Source organism: Heloderma suspectum, chromosome 2 (genome assembly GCF_057233095.1).
Source record: "Heloderma suspectum isolate Gila_16-S chromosome 2, 16-S_ref, whole genome shotgun sequence".
NCBI lineage: Eukaryota > Metazoa > Chordata > Lepidosauria > Squamata > Helodermatidae > Heloderma > Heloderma suspectum.
Window position 1 is genome coordinate 31868288 of NC_139459.1, and position 17199 is coordinate 31885486.

Sequence of the window (17199 nt, forward strand, 5' to 3'; positions counted from 1 at the left end):
TTCCCTCCCCACTTCTAGTGTGGCCATTAGTTGATTAGAAGCATTCACTTCCTTTTTAAACTAACCACAGTTCTTTATGCCCAAACCAGAAACTGTGGTTGATTTAAACTTGGCTTGTTCCAATCATGCATAGTTTAAACAAACCGCAGTTCCGTGTTTGGACAAACTGCAATTAGTTCGAACCAGGAAGTCGATGCTTCCAATCTCCTCCTCACAGATGTGAGCTTCGGAGCTCACAGAGAGCTTCGGTTATTGGGCGGTATAGAAATGAAATAAATAAAATAATAAAAATAAAAATAAAAATAGGAGGAAGAAGCATTCAAGCCCAAGGTTCAAGCATTCCTGTTAGTGGCAGCAGGGGCAAGGCACATCTCCCCAACAGCACTCCCCCCACACCCCAAAGTGGGTCATACCTTTACCCAAGGGGCTTGCACTGTTTTAGAAAGATGGAAAGTGAAGAAGGGAAGGGATGCGACACACGCGCACACACACACACACACACACAGAGTTAGAAAAAGAATATATTGGAGTAGGTTTCATGTTGCAGGCTATGGTTAAAAATGGTCTGAAAATGGTGTAGAAGACTACTGTTCTAGCCTCGTGACGGACGGCATACTGCCCACATGTGGAATAATCAGTTTCTCTGAAATGTGCCTATTGCTTAAATGCAAGTCACGATCAAGGTTGTCAATGTCTACTAATCCTGATGGCTATATGCTACCTCCGCTATCAGAGGCAGTACATCTACATACACCAGCTGAATTGTATTCAGGAGGGTGCTATCACACTCACGTCTTACTTGTGGGTTTCTCACCAGCAGCTGGCTTGCCACAGTTTGAACGGAGTGTTGGACTAGATGGACTGTTGGTCTGATCCAGTAAGGCTGCTCTTATGTTCTTATTAGAGTCACTTTGTCTCACTTGTCATTGTATTCGGCTCCCAGCGCTGGCCACAGATCTGTCAGGCATGCATCTAGCTATGCTTCCAGTTTTACAGCCCCGCTTGTGAGCACAGCTGCCCAGCTGGAGCGCAGCCAATGTCTTTATTGTATAAAGCTGGGGCGAATATGCTTGTACTGCACTAGCGCAGTAGAAGCTCATGCATCCAACCCGTCACAGAATATGTTTGCTATAATTTAATTAATAATCTATGTGCAAATAGCGACTCTTGTAGTGTTTGCCAAAGTTCCTGGAACATAAGTGATCCTAGTAAACTACATCTGCTTGATCCCTATCTCTTCTTGCTCAATAACATTTCTGAGCATTTCTAAGAGTTATATATTTGCTGTGTAACATGCTCCGCTAGCCACCCTGCCCTTGATTATCCCAGTGCGTGCAGTCTTTCTCTGTTCCCAGCATGCACTTGGCTGACAGTTTTCCTACAAACACACTTCTTTGGTTTTCAACAGGGATATGATGTGAATGAGAGGGCATACAAACATACTTGGAGTACTGTGGTTGTTTGGGGTACATGTAAATGGAGCTAGAAAAGACAGATCGTGAAGATAGGAAACTGTAAAGTGAAGTAAGCCGTTTAGGGTATTGTTAACTCTAATGGTTCAACCCAGTTCTGCCTAGCTGTAAGGCAGGGTCAAAGATGGTCCATTGCCAGGGACTGACAGCTGAATCCCCTTGTGTCTCAGACCAGTGAGCAACCCTGACCAGGAAGTCGGCATAACACCTGTTCTGGCCAGTTGTTAAAAGGCTTCTTTGCTGGACTGGCTGGTTTCCTCTTTGGCCAGGCTTCGAAAGCAGTGCTTAGGCAAAATCCCTGGTTTTAGAGCAGGTCTCCAGTTCAGAATTTGTTGCAGGCTTGAGATCTGGCACCAGTAATGTACAGGTGGCCCAAACAGAGAGGTCCTCTTTAGTGAGCAAGCAGGGTAAGACCAATAGCACCCTGGTGCTGTGCTACAACCACAGAGCTCACTTTTATGTGCTCTCTAGTTGTCTGGACTTGTGGCAGGGATCAGGCAAGTAAAAGAATCCTATGCTGTCGCCTCCCCTCCTCTGCCCTATTACAGAAGGAATGCAATTAAATTTGAAGCCTTGCTGGCAACGTCTCTCTTGATTTAAGGACCAGCAGTGGAAATCAATTTGCGTATGTGTATATTCTTTAAAAAATCAGGGACATATTTGCTGGGGGAGGGCATTTTAAGAGAGCTGGATAGTGTATAAAATTGAAGTCTGCATTTTAATAAAAGTTGCTTAAATATAACTTTATTTCTTGCATGGATTCTAACATAGACTTCAGCACAAGAGGTCTTCTAAAAGCTATTGTGCTTCAATGGGGTTTCTGGAAAGTGTAGGGACTGTATCACATGGCTTGAATTACTGAGTGGCTGGCTGGCTGAAACCTTAAGCTTCTTAATGTTTTGTCCTATTTGTTTTGCTGTTGTATATCTGATTCTACATCTGGTCTTTGCTAGAGGGATTGCAGATATTTTCCCTCTAAAGTATATTTGGGGCTCTGTGCCGTTTGCAGATGTACTTTGCAAGCAAAAAGCCTACTGTTCTTATTGGCCATTCTTCTCCCCACCTCCATCCCACACACTCAAAGGTCCTAGTCCTTATGATTTTTTTTAAAAAATAGGTGGAAGTTGGTAGTTACTTCTGAGTTAGTTTCAAATCACAGAAATGCTTTCACAACTCACACAGTAAATGGGATGTATATGTGCACACTTATATGAAAGGACAAGTATGCTGCAAGCCAAGAAGTGGCTTGACAAAGTGCATGTTGGAAGTAGATGTGTGAAGAAATCCTTCCTATGCTGTTAATTGTAGGGCCTAAGGAGACATGACCCAGGAGATGCATGAACAAGATCTCCTGTGGGTTATTTTTCCCCAAGATCAAATCAGCTGCAGGGAGACCTTGCAGGTACTTGTATAGTTTAGCTCATGCAGCAAATAACAGCTTGTGAGAGGAGTGGGGAGGAAGTTCAATTAGAAAAATGGTATAGGGCAAAGGGGCAACTCCTGTTCCCTATTACAGTGGTTCTGATTCAGGATCCCATGCAGCTGCTTTTGATTCTCTCTTAAATCCATGGAAGATCCTGTGTTGCTAATGCATCCCCCTGCTGGTTGGGGGCTGCTGGAAGTTGTAGTCCAGCATATCTGGAGAGCACCACGTTGGGGAAAGCTGCCTTAGAAACACCAGTAACTCGGCTGGTGAGCTATCATAATATGGGAAGTAACCCATTTTGAAATATACAATAAAGCTGCACAATTATTGTAACAACACAGGTTCACTTTTCCATTATACCAACTCTGCCTTAACTCCACATTCTCTTTGGCCTAGTGCAGGTGTAATGGTTTCTATGCTTGGGAGATCGGGAGTGTCGCGCAGACTCACAAGTTGCCCTCTTTTCCCCTCTCTTTCCTGAATTCCCCACCTTGTTCCCTTGTCAGAATTAACCACAGTGCAGCATGACAACCGCATCAATGTTAAAGCCTAATCATGGTTAGCTTTAAAGAGGGTTTGCAAATTAGTGTTCAACCCAGGTTGAACTTTGGTTCAAAACTAAATTTGGTTAGCGTTAATATTGGCACAGTCATAATGTTGCACCATAGTTCATTCTGAAAAGATAAGTATGGGAGATACGTGAACCACAACAACCCTTAGAAGGGGAAAGTTGCATCTACACCAGGCCTGTGGTATTGCCACTGTCTTTTTACAGTGCCACCGTCAAAATCTTTGCTTAAAAACAACTTGCCAAGTTCTTTGAGCAACCAAAACCAAATATTGGAAGCAGATTTTCACAGTCAATTTCACAGTCACAAACTATCCAGAAAGAATGGAATAGTGACATTCTTTGTCTGTTTTTTTTTTTAAATATCTTGGTCACATATATGCTGGTGAGGTCTAAATTGGCTGCAACTTACCTTAAGGTGCTTCCAGATGGGAGCTACCTGTTAAAAGACATTGTATAGCTATTCTGTCTTTCCCTCAACAGATTTTCTGTGGTAAGAAAAAAGACAGAAGAAGTGGTGAGAAAACACAGGAGGGTTAAACATGGAATTTGGCTATGCCTCAACCTCTAGAATTCGGCGAATGTGGCAGGGTGATTGTACAATAAGTCTCACCTGGAATTACCCTCAATCTCTATAAAATGTATTCGGTTGTGGTTGAAAGCTCAATGAAAATATTGGGCCAATGCACTGAAATGGTGTGTGTGGGGGGGAGATACAAATTAGGGGCTAGGATTGGTTAGGAAAGGGCTTGATAATGAAACATGACAATTGCTATTATATTACTCTATGGTCTACCCACCTATAAATGGAGAAAAATAAATTTACTATTTCTGGATTGGCACATAGTATATTCAGTAGTACAGATTATATAAAATGGGGAGTAGCTTTATTACATTTCCCCACATGCAACTATTTCGTGTTTCCCAAATAAAGGCCAGAGGAAGTTCCAGGAAGGCAAGGCTTTTGAAAAACATGTTTTTAATGCCCAAGTGGAGTTAATTAAGCAAATGTGCTATGATTTCTCCCCCCGCCCCCTTTCTTGCCACAAGTTTAATCTCTTCAGTAATTTTATGGTGAAAATCAGCCCCATTAGCTTGATAACTTCAGCAGTACATTCCTTGTGTAAATGTAAACAGCTAAATCTCCACTGCTTGGGTCAGATCTGGCTTCTAAAGAAAATCTGTGTTGTGTTGAATTCTTGTAGGGAGAGAATTTTTTTACCCTTGAAAGCCTTTTACCCTTGAAATGTTTGTGAAAAGTTTTTCAAGTTCAGCTAAATTTAAAACTTGGGGTGGGCAACTTACGGCCCTCCAGATGTTTCTGGCCTACAATTCCCATTCTCCCCCACTATTGCCTATGCTGGCTGGGTTGTTGTTCAGTCGTTAAGTCGTGTCCGACTCTTCGTGACCCCGTGGACCATAGCACACCAGGCCTTCTTGTCCTCCGCTCTCTCCCAGAGTGTGCTCAAGTTCATATTCATTGCATCGGTGATGCTATCTAGCCATCTCATCCTCTGCCGTCCCCTTCTCCTTTTGCCTTCAATCCTTCCCAGCATCAGGGTCTTTTCCAGGGAGTTTTCTCTTCGCATTTGGTGGCCAAAATATTTCAGCTGCAGCTTCAGTATCTGTCCTTCCATTGAGCAGTCAGGGTCGATTTCCTTTAGGATGGACTGATTTGACCTCCTTGCAGTCCAGGGGACTCGTAAGAGTCTTCTCCAGCACCACAGTTCGAAAACATCGATTCTTTGGCGCTCAGCCTTCCGTATAGTCCAGCTCCCACAGCCATACGTTACTACTGGGAAAACCATAGCTTTGATTATGCGGACCTTTGTCAGCAAGGTGATGTCTCTGCTTCTTACTATGCTGTCTAGGTTTGCCATAGCTTTCCTCCCCAGGAGCAAGCGTCTTTGAATTTCATGGCTACAGTCACCGTCTGCGGTGATCTTGGAGCCCAAGAAAGTAAAATCTGTCACTGCTTCCATTTCTTCCCCTTCTATATGCCAGGAAGTGATGGGGCCAGATGCCATGATCTTCGTTTTTTTAATGTTGAGTTTCAAACCAGCTTTTGCACTCTCCACTTCTACCCTCAACAAGAGGCTCTTTAGATCCTCTTCGCTTTCTGCCATTGGGGTGGTATCATCTGCGTATCTGAGATTGTTGATAATTCTCCTGGCAATCTTAATTCTGACCTGTGATTCATCCAACCCAGCGTTTCTCATGATGTACTCTGCATATAAGTTAAATAAGCAGGGTGACAATATGCAGCCTTGTCATACTCCTTTCCCAATTTTGAACCAATTGGTTGTTCGATGTCTGGTTCTTACTGTTGCTTCTTGACCCTCGTACAGGTTTCTCAGGAGACAGGTAAGGTGGTCTGGTACTCCCATCTCTTTCAGAATTTGCCACAGTTTGTTGTGATCCACCCAATCAAAGGCTTTAGCGTAGTCAATGAAGCAGAAATAGACGTTTTTCTGGAATTCTCTTGCTTTTTCCATGATCCAGTGAATGTTGGCGATTTGATCTCTAGTTCCTCTGCTTCTTCGAAACCCAGCTTGTACTTCCAATAGTTTTGGAAAATCTCCAGTTTTCTTTAAAAGATCTCTAGCCTTTCCCATTCTGTTGTTTTCCTCGATTTCTTTGTATTGTTCATTTAAGAAGGCCTTCTTGTCTCTCCTTGCTATTCTCTGTAACTCTGCATTCAGTTGGATATATCTTCCCCTTTCTCCTTTGCTTTTCGCTTCCCTTCTTTGCTCAGCTACTTGTAAAGCCTCCTCAGACAGCCACTTTGCTTTCTTGCATTTTTTTTTCTTGGGGATGGATTGAGTTGCTGCCTCCTGAACAATGTTACGGACCTCCGTCCATAGTTCCTTAGGAACTCTGTCTATCAGGTCTAATCCCTGAAATCTATTCGTCACCTCCACTGTATATTCATAAGGGATATGATTTAGGTCATACCTGAATGGTTTAGTAGTTTTCCCTACATTCTTAAATTTAAGCCGAAACTTTGCAAGAAGAAGCTCATGATCTGAGCCACAGTCAGCTCCAGGTCTTGTTTTTACTGACTGTATAGAACTTCTCCATCTTTGGCTGCAAAGTACATAATCAATCTGATTTCGATATTGACCATCTGGTGATGTCTATGTGTAGAGTCGCCTCTTGTGCTTTTTGAAAAGAACGTTCGCTATGATCAGCGTGTTCTTTTGACAAAACTCTATTAGCCTTTGTCCTGCTTCATTTTGTACACCAAAGCCATGCTTGCCTGTTATCCCGGTGATTTCTTGACTTCCTACTTTAGCATTCCAATCCCCATGATGAAAAGGACATCTTTTTTTGGTGTTAGTTCTAGAAGGTGTTGTAGGTCTTCATAGAACCGATCAACCTCAGCTTCTTCGGCCTCAGTGGGGGCATAGACTTGAATTACTGTGATGTTGAATGGTTTGCCTTGGATTTGTACTGAGATCATTCTGTTGTTTTTGAGATTGTACCCCAGTACTGCTTTTCCCACCCTTTTATTGACTATGAGTGCTACTCCATTTCTTCTAAGGGATTCTTGCCCACAGTAGTAGATATGATGGTCACCTGAATTAAATTCGCCCATGCTTGTCCATTTTAGTTTGCTGATTCCCAAGATGTCGATGTTCAATCTTGCCATCTCATGTTTGACCACCTCCAGCTTACCTTGATTCATTGATCTTACATTCCAGGTTCCTAAACAATATTGTTCTTTACAGCATCGGACTTTCTTTTCACCACCAGACACATCCACAGCTGAGTGTCCTTTCGGCTTTGGCCCAGCTGCTTCACTCTTTCTGGCGCTACTTGGAAATACCCTCTGCTCTTCCCCAGTAGTATATTGGACACCTTCCGACCTGAGGGGCTCATCTTCCGACATCATATCTTTTAGCCTTGTGATACATTCCATGGGGTTTTCTTGGCAAGAATACTGGCATGGGTTGCCATTTCCTTCTCCGGTGAACCACATTTTGTCAGAACTCTCTGCCATGACCTGTCCGTCTTGGGTGGCCCTGCACGGCATAGCTTATGGCTTCACTGAGTTATGCAAGCCCCTTCGCCACAACAAGGCAGTGATCCATGAAGGGGATGCTGACTGGGGCTGATGGCCAAAACATCTGGAGAGCCACAAGTTGCCCATCCCTGGTTTGAAAACTAACAGTGAAATATGTCTACCCTCTCTTAGTTGTTCTGTGACTAGAAGCTGGTGACACCCATAGCTACTGCTGGATACAGACATCTGGGGCTGGCTATGTGAAATAATTTGATTTTTAAAATAGGCAACATCCCTTTCTTGCCTTATGGTTAAACTGGTTTTAGATATGACACATTTGGAGTGTTAAACCAGCTTGTGACTGCTGTTGTAACATATAAGTATGGTTGTACCATAGAACTTTGAACTGAAATCCAAATTCAAAGGTACACATCGCTTCAAACACGCAGCTGCAACGGCAAGTGGCAACCATTTGCATGTATACCGGCACAAAAGAAGAGTCCTGCTGGATTAGGCCAAAGATCTATCTATCTAGTCCAGGATCCTTTTTTTCCTCAGTGGCTAACCAGCTGCCTCTGGAAGCCAACAAGTAGGGCTTGAGAGCTATAGCTCCCTCCCTCTGTTGTTCCCCAGCTAGTGGTATTTGAAGGCAAACTACCGCTTGATTCTGGAGGTAACATTTAGCCACCATGACTAGTAGCCATCGATAGCTGTATCCTCCATGAATTTATCTAATCCCCTTTTAAAGCCATCTAAGTTGGTGGCCATCACATCTTGTGGTGGTGAATTCCATAGTTTAGCTATGTGCTGGGTAAAGAAGTACTTCCTTTTACCTGTTTGCCATTCTGTGCCGTCACATAATGAATCTGTTTTAGCTCCACCTGTAGAATTGTGGATGTTAACTGAACAATACTTTTCTTCTCCCCCTCTCCTCTATTGGAGATCCTTTGAAGGGTGGAGGGAAGGGAAGAAGAAAAGTATCGTTCAGTCAGTGTGGAAAATTGGAACTTCAGCAACCTGCATTCAGATCCCTACTCTGCTGTGGTGTTAGGCAAATTAGAGAGCAATCGTACAGTCCTGGGAGAGCATCCCAGGGACGATTGGATTGTTCTGAGACCCCCTCACAAGGATGTAGACACTGCTAGGACCTCAGGAGGAGGACTCTGAGTTCTGATCCTCCACCCCTGCCCCCTTTGCAACTGCTGTGGAAAGAACTGCACCGGCTGCTTCTCGAGGTTGCAAATGTGGTTTTGGAGGGGAAGGAAAAGGGGGCATTCTGGTGGGTGGGGAGGGGAGAGGAGAGGAGAGGCCAGGATATGAGAAACCTTATGGTCTCTCCAGCCCTGGCCCAGCTCCTGCAAGCATGCCCTCTCTACACAGGCTCAAAGGTCCATCTAGAGGAAAAACATTTAAAAGGAGGATGGAGAAGCAAAAATCACCTGCGTTGCTCCTTCTGCCCTGCAGACAGCAGCCCGGCAGGACACTGGATATGCGGAAGCCTCCAGAGTCAGAGGCTTCCTTCTACGGGAGCTGCAACCCATAACTTTGCACTCTAACTCTATTTTCCTTGGGTTTCCACACCAGAATATGAAATTATAGTGTGATAATTTGCTGAGCTGATTAACAGGAGAAGAATTTAAAGTACTTCTCATGTTTTATATGTACCACATAACATGATTTTACCACCTCTTTCTCCCACCACACTTAGGTTTGGTGTTCATCCTGTGGCTGGTCGTATGCCTGGACAACTGAATGTGCTACTTGCAGAAGCCGGTGTGCCGTACGACATTGTCCTAGAAATGGATGAGATCAATGAAGACTTTCCAGGTGGGAGAGATGGACACCCTGCTCTGTTTTTTTACTTCAGTCTGTTTGCTTTTTCTAAAAGCTAATTAACATTGCATCAGTTTGATTATAATATTAAATTTGGCGGCCTAAACTGTGCCAGTTCTTATCTCACGCTCTCTATTGAAAGCTGTCCTTATCAGTTTCTGTTCTAAATGCATGTCTTGGAACTTAAGTTTTCATGCTGTTGTTCATTAGTTTAAGCAGTTCTTCTAAGTGTTGAGGAAAAACAAACTGTCTTAACTGTCTTCAAGAATTAGTATAGTGAAGGCCATCTTTGCCAGTTTATAGCTCCTAGCAGAAATTGGAGTCCTGGTTAGGGCATCTCTGTGCTACCACAATGCAAGCTGCTGCTGACAATCGGAATTTGAGTTCTGCTCGTAACTGTGTGTGTCTCTCTTTTTTTTACTGCAGAAACGGATCTTGTCCTTGTCATTGGAGCTAATGACACAGTGAATTCAGCTGCCCAGGAAGATCCAAACTCTATCATTGCTGGAATGCCGGTTCTAGAAGTTTGGAAGGCAAAGCAGGTGGGTAACCCCCCCCCCCCCCAAAAAAAATTCTGGGTTGGGAATTTCATGTTTTGTCATTCCTTTATTTTGAAATCTACTACATGATGTCCCACACCTCCACAAAGCTCTCTCTGCCAACCTTCTCCTCCTGAACCATTTCGTGAACCAATATAGGCCAGAGAATAGGTACTGTTGAAAACTGAGAGGATAGGGAATGTAATGATTTGGGAGACGTACAACCTTTACCTGGGAGAATACTTTGCAAATTTTCCTGCTCCCTGAAACTACATAGTGGAATATTGCTGCTTTCCCGCACTTTACGGAGCCATCCAGTGTCTTAATTATCTAAGGGTGCAATCCTATGCATGTTTAGATAGAAAAATGTCCTACAACTCCCAGCATGGGAATTGTAAGACTTTTTTCTGTCTAAACATGCATAGGATTGTGCCCTATGTCTATATTACTATATTACACTCCTCGCAGACCTATTAGCATGTCTAGCAGCCAACAGATCTAATACTAACTGAAGGGGCAAATGCTGTGAATGAATGTGGGTGTACATGAAATTCTGAACATGAACATGAAATACTGCATTGTATGACATACTGTTGTTGTTGTTGTTCACTCGTTCAGTCATGTCCAACTCTTCGTGACCCCGTGGACCACAGCACGCCAGGTCTTCCTGTCCTGCGCTCTCTCCCGGAGCATGCTCAAGTCCATGTTCATTGCATCGGTGATGCTATCTAGCCATCTCATCCTCTGCTGTCCCCTTCTCCTTTTGCCTTCAGTCTTTCCCAGCATCAGGGTCTTTTCCAGAGAGTTTTCTCTTCGCATTAGGTGGCCAAAATATTTGAGCTTCAGTATCTGTCCTTCCAATGAGCACTCAGGGTTGATTTCCTTTAGGATGGACTGATTTGACCTCCTTGCAGTCCAGGGGACTCGTAAGAGTCTTCTCCAGCACCACAGTTCGAAAGCATCACTACCAGCATGTGCAACCCATATATTCATATCTTCTAATAGTGCAATGCTATATGTGGTGTACGACATACTATTGTTGTTGTTGTTGTTCAGTTGTTCAGTCGTGTCTGACTCTTCGTGACCCCATGGACCACAGCACGCCAGGACTTCCTGTCCTGCGCTCTGTCCCGGAGTGTGCTCAAGTTCATATTCATTGCATCGGTGATGCTATCTAGCCATCTCATCCTCTGCCGTCCCCTTCTCTTTTTGCCTTCAGTCTTTCCCAGCATCAGGGCCTTTTCCAGAGAGTTTTCTCTTCGCATTAGGTGGCCAAAATATCATACTATTATTAGGTATTTACAAATGCACTATGTGTAATGTGCTGATGCTTCTTTGTATGCAGTATGACAGCAGTCTAATTGAGCTAATAGAGTTCTAAAGCTTATAATGTGTAGGTGTTTTGAATATGTGTGTATTTGTTACATTTAGTATACTCATAATCTTGTCCTCTCATTAGTTGAATCCATAATCTTCCTGAAAAAAAGTCTGTCCTGGTTAATATGCTAGTCTAGGATAGAACTGAGGATGAAATTTGGTCACTGGCCAAAGGCTCTTGGCCAGGGGTAGGGAAGCTCTTTCAACTTCCATTTTGGAGAAGCTCTCGGGAGCCACATTAAAGTGGTGGGCAGGGCTAAAGGCAAAAGAGGTGCGGCCAAAAATAGCTTGAAGCTCTTCCTGCCAGTAACGAAGCCTTAGGAGAGGCATTTCAACCTTTTAGAATGGGGAAATACTGCTCAAAAACCAGGAAATCACCCAATGATCAGTGGCTGGGGAACGGGGTGGAGCCAGAGGACGGGGTGTGGCCATCTGGAGGACCTTGGAGGGGTAGATTTGTGTCCTGGGCCTGAGGCTCCCACCCCTGCTCTTGGCCTTGTTTTGGATACACCGACCTCCCATTGTAAATCAGCCTTCCCCAACCTGGTGCTGACTGAGAATGAGGGGCGTTGCAGTCCATCAGATCTGGAGGGCACCAGGTTGGGGAAGGGTGTGCAAATGATGAAAAAGTGGATGAAATGTGATCATAAACTGGAGGTTCTGGAATTACTGATCAATAAAAATCTGACAGTTCCCTTGGCTTCCCAAAATGTAAATGTCTGTTGGTAAACATCAGCATTTTATTCAGGTCTCTGGGCTTCTCCACATGGGACTCCTGTCCTGAGACTGAGATTAGTTACTCTCAGAAGTTGGCGGGTCCTTTACAAGACATCAACACCTATGCTTTCTGAACATTTCTGCGGCTTTATTTGAAATGAAAATTATGAGGTAATAAAAAGAAGCGGTTTGAATTTGTCCCTGTTAAGAGGAAGTGGTGCTATAACCGTGCCATCTAGTGGCTGTATAATGAAACATATAGAACTTGCAGATGAAGCCAATCCTCCGAAAAGAAACCAGGAAGTGTGTGTGAAGGAGCGCATCTTAATCCTGCAAAGAATCCAGAAGCAGAAGTCCTGGTAAAATCGTGGGTTAAAAACCTAATGCGGAGAAGCCCTCTGTCACTTATTCATAATACACAGCCTGTTTAAAAGAAAGATCGGTGCTGATGACAACGGCCTTCCTTTATCCCTTCACCATAAGTGTGCTGCTGTGTCCCCTGTTCATATTGACAAAGCCTGCTCAGCCCTTCCTGTATCCTTTTTAGAGAAGGAGGGTTCCTGTAAGGTTCTGTTAAAACAGCTCAGCACATATTGCCTACATTCCTTCTTCCTGCTCTTTCCATTGCATGTGGTGCCTGGTAACGGAATCTCAGGCTGCCTCTTCCTGCTGAGCTGTACTTTGAGAGTTTTCTGCTCTCCACAGATGTTTTCGTCTAGTATCATGGTTGGGCAAATGCCGGGTCCACAGGCCCCAGGAGACCCCCACCAGGACTAGCACTGATCACGGACATCCCCCTTTCCTTCCTTTTCAGCACATCTTTTCTTGGGTGGCAGATGCACCGCAAAGCACACGGTTAGGGACCAGAGGCATTCTGGGGAAAAAGAAGACGGTGAATAGTGATGGCCTTGGCTTGTGCTTTGTTTTGAAGTGTGCTCGCCCCGTTAAATGTGGGCTGAAATTGCCCTCTTCATAGGGCTATTCATCCTCTGAAAAACTGAGGATTTGGGCTGCTTTTAGCAGGAGATGAATTTCCCCAAAGTTCGGGGTGTGTGTGTGTGTGAGTGTGTGTGTAATGCTGACTTGCGTTGTTTTAGCTAATGAGGTGGCTGAGTTTCTCCATTTTTTCTTTTTTTGAAAAAACACAGCTGGTCGTTGTACCCTCCCTTGCCCTTTTTCTTGGATGAGAATACCATGGAAATTATACTACCTGATAAAGTAGCATTGTTTTCACAGTGCTCTCTTGGCTGAGTAGGGTTTGGAGAGCTTCAGGGTTGGCATGACTAGAGGAAAAAAAACCCTTGGCCATCTCATTGGCTAAAATAAAGGCAAGTTGAGCACCATCTGAAAGCTTTGGAGAACTTTGTCGATGCCCAAACTTTGGGGGGTGTTTTATTCCCCCCTGCAAATGGCAAAAAAGAAAGGGGGACCCTGCCCACCACCTGGTAAATGTACAGGAGGAGGGGCACTTAGGCAATGTGGGGGAGGGGGATCAGAAAAACATTCCAGAAAAACATTAAAAGTAAAAGCAAACCCTGACATGCAATTCTGGCTTCTTGACGGGCCAGAAACTGGAATAAGTATTTTTCAATGCAGCACAATTTTCCCTTGGTAGCTACACATGTTACACAATGATACTTAGGAATTTGGAGCATCTGACCGTTTAGTGTGACATGATAAACGTAGGCCAGTTGCTGCTATTAAAAAAAAAATATATATATTTGACTTCATTCCTTGCTATTGGTTCCAAGTGAACATAGAATTTGGCTGACCAATGTGGAGTTCACCAGGGCAACAGGGTCCTGGACATATAACTTACCCTTGATCCTTTCAAACATGGCTTTGGGGTGTGCTCAGCATCTGCATGTGTTCATTGAATAAAGTGAAAGAGTTGTGGTAGTCCGTAGCAGAGTATAGTTAGCCTTTCTGAAGCTGTGGGGAAAACTTTAGCCCTGATGTTACGTGTCAATACGCAAAATATTATGAAATATTTTTTCAGTGGTGGAGGCTGCATTTCTTTCTTCTGATTTTTGTTGTTGAATACCTATGTCTGTACTATATCTAACATGAGCTTCTCGTTTCAGGTCATTGTTATGAAGAGATCTCTTGGTGTTGGATATGCAGCTGTGGACAATCCAATCTTTTACAAGCCCAACACTGCCATGCTTTTAGGGGATGCTAAGAAGACCTGTGATGCCCTGCAGGCCAAAGTGAGAGAGTCCCACCAGAATTAAATGTCTCATTAAAAGCTACCCTTTGGGCAATATGAACAAAAATTCTAAAAGTGTTACATACATCAACATTAAAAGTAAAGGGTAATAAAGTGTTCTTGAAATGAAGGGTTAGAAAAATTGTTAAGGTCCAGAAAAACATTAAAAGTAAAAGCAAACCCTGATGTGCAATTCTGGCTTCTTGATGGGCCAGAAACTGGAATAAGTATTTTTCAATGCAGCACAATTTTCCCTTGGTAGCTACACATGTTATATAATGATACTCAGGAATTTGGAGCATCTGACCATTTAGTGTGACATGATAAGGGAGACATGCATAAACATAGGCCAGTTGCTGCCATTAAAAAAAAGTTAAAAATTATTTTACTTCATTCCTTGCTATTGGTTCCAAGTGAACACAGAATTTGGCTGATCACTCATTTGCAGGATCTCAGACCCTCAACCGGATATTTTAAATTTTGACTGGCTTTTACTTGTGACCTTTTAAAATGGTCTTTCTCAACCTGGTGCCCTACAGATGTTTTGGATTACAATTCCAAACATTCCCAACCATTGGCTATGGTGGCTGAGGCTGTTGGGGGTTGTAGTCCAAAACATCTGGAGGGCACCAGGTTGGGGAAAATAGTTTGAAGCAGATAGTTTTCAGGGGTGGTTTATATTAAGGGGAGGCCCTGTAGCTCAATGGGGTGGGCCCATAACGGAGCAGTAGAGCACATACTTTCCTTGCTGAAGGTCACAGGTTCCATCCCCAGCATCTCCAGGTAGGGCTAGGAAAGAATCCTGACTGAAACCCTGGAGAACCGCTGCCAGTCAGTGTAGACAATACTGGGCCAGATGGCCCAATGGTCTGACCCAGTATAAGGCAGCTTCCTTCTGTTCCTGCGTACTTTTGAAATGCATTTTGATGCATTCGTAATCAACACATTTGAGATGCTGGAAGTAGGCACTTCCTTGCCTAACATACATCAGATGCTGCAAAAGAGATGCAATTCCAGACAATCTGGAATACCTTTTTAATTATGTGAACAAACATGGATAAACTAATAAGCTTCAGGAAAAAATAAGAGATTTTGATTACTGGTCTTCCTTTTAATTTAATAAAGATAACTATTGAAACTACAGTTCAGTGGTTAATATGGTTCTTTATGGCTTCCAGTGCAGCCTTGAACATGTTTAGTGCACTTGAGTGGAACTCAAATGTTTGACTAATAAAATGAATTTGTCATGTTTGCATAATGATGTAGCAACCATCCGTGGTGACAGTCAAAATAAATAGCTGTAATTGTGTTAGAAAGCCTTAACATCTGGGCAAGACAGACTACTATGAAGTGAGTTAAACTTAGCCCAACTTGACTATAAATCCTGATTTTTATCATTGTGCTTATTGTGACCTTCTAATTTAATAGCAGATGAAAATTATGTCCATTTAGCTACCTCCTGTTTTTGTACGGTGAAGATCCCGTATGTCGAACATCAAGAGATGGCAGTGCGCTGAATCTAGCTTTGAGCTTTCTGGCCCAATGGAAAGGTTGCTTTGGCTCAGCTCCTATTCGTTTTAATGGGACTTGTGGAGAAAAAGCACTCGGATGGATGGTGCTTGGTGTTTTTAGAAAGCTTTCCTTTTTAAGTTGCTTAGCAAAAAGGACCTGAACATCAATAGGTTGTTCTGATGCATAAGAATACTTGAGCCACAACATTCTAATGTAAAACATTGGGGCAGCTATGTTTTAGCGGGACCTTTGCTGGGACCTCAACTTGATTGCATTGGTACCGTATGCTTCTATACAACCTGCATGCTAACGTGGCTGAGAGATGTGCCAAGAAAGCTAGCTTTGGATGGTTTAAATGCTGCCTTAAAGCTATAGTGTCTGACTTGTTTAAAATATTTTATTCTTTTAATTTGAAGATACACAAGCAGTTTGTAAGAGGACCAGAAGTACCATTGTTAATGTTAGAATTGTGTTTATATTATGGAACATGAGAGAACTATTTAAAAATAAAAAATGAAGCGAACAAAATACCAAGTCTCTTTTAGAATTCTCCAAATATTGTGATATTCTTCATTCTAGAACACTGGTGTAAACTTACGGAACACCAAGTGCTAATTTGCATACAGCTCATTTGCACATCACGTTCATGACCAATAAACTTCAGCCAGTCCTACAAAAACTGCATCTATACATTTAGAAATGCCAAGATATGAAGAACAATGAATTTGGGCCTTTTTAAAACTTGCCCCATTGTTTCAAATTCATCAACAACTTTGGCCGTCACACTGTTTCATTGCCAACTAAGGAATAATTTTCTGATTTATTACATGTCAAACAGGATGTGGGCTTGATGAGTATACAGCAAATAGAATAATGTATTGTTGAATCTCAGTATAGAAAGAGCAATTCCAATTTACTTTCTGTTACATTGGATAATAACAGGAAGCTGTTGTTTTCCAAAACTCTTCCATCAGTTGTCTACCTTCTCTGAAATGCATGAAATTAAATTTAAGTATTCCAGAAATCTGCCATGTATTTGATAGGTGTTTACTGTATTCTGCTTGTATCCCCATTTTTCTTGTATGGACACAAGGCAGTGTATAAGGGGTTTCTCAAGCATCTTCCCATCCAGAGACTGACCAGAGCATCATGAGAAATGCCGGGTTGGATGAATCAGAGGTCGGAATTAAGATTGCTGGGAGAATTATCAACAACCTCCGATATGCAGACGATACCACCCTAATGGCAGAAAGCGAAGAGGATCTAAAGAGCCTCTTGTTGAGGGTGAAAGAGGAGAGTGCAAAAGCTGGTTTGAAACTCAACATTAAAAAAACTAAGATCATGGCATCTGGCCCCATCACTTCCTGGCATATAGAAGGGGAAGAAATGGAAGCAGTGACAGATTTTACTTTCTTGGGCTCCAAGATCACCGCAGACGGTGACTGTAGCCATGAAATTAAAAGACGCTTGCTCCTTGGGAGGAAAGCTATGGCAAACCTAGACAGCATAGTAAGAAGCAGAGACATCACCTTGCCGACAA

General features: G+C 43.0%; 1 protein-coding gene across 8 annotated transcripts in view; it reads left to right on the forward strand.

Annotated features, from left to right (window-relative positions):
• Positions 1–16680, forward strand: part of NNT (nicotinamide nucleotide transhydrogenase) — a 78645-nt gene extending 61965 nt beyond the window's left edge. For all 8 annotated transcript variants that reach the window (XM_084833180.1, XM_084833175.1, XM_084833176.1 and 5 more), the window contains 3 exons: positions 9181–9299; positions 9732–9847; positions 14023–16680. In XM_084833180.1, coding sequence (XP_084689306.1) covers positions 9181–9299; positions 9732–9847; positions 14023–14172 — 385 coding nt within the window. In that variant the 3' untranslated portion in view covers positions 14173–16680. The remainder of the gene's footprint in view (positions 1–9180; positions 9300–9731; positions 9848–14022) is intronic.
• Positions 16681–17199: the final 519 nt, after the last annotated feature.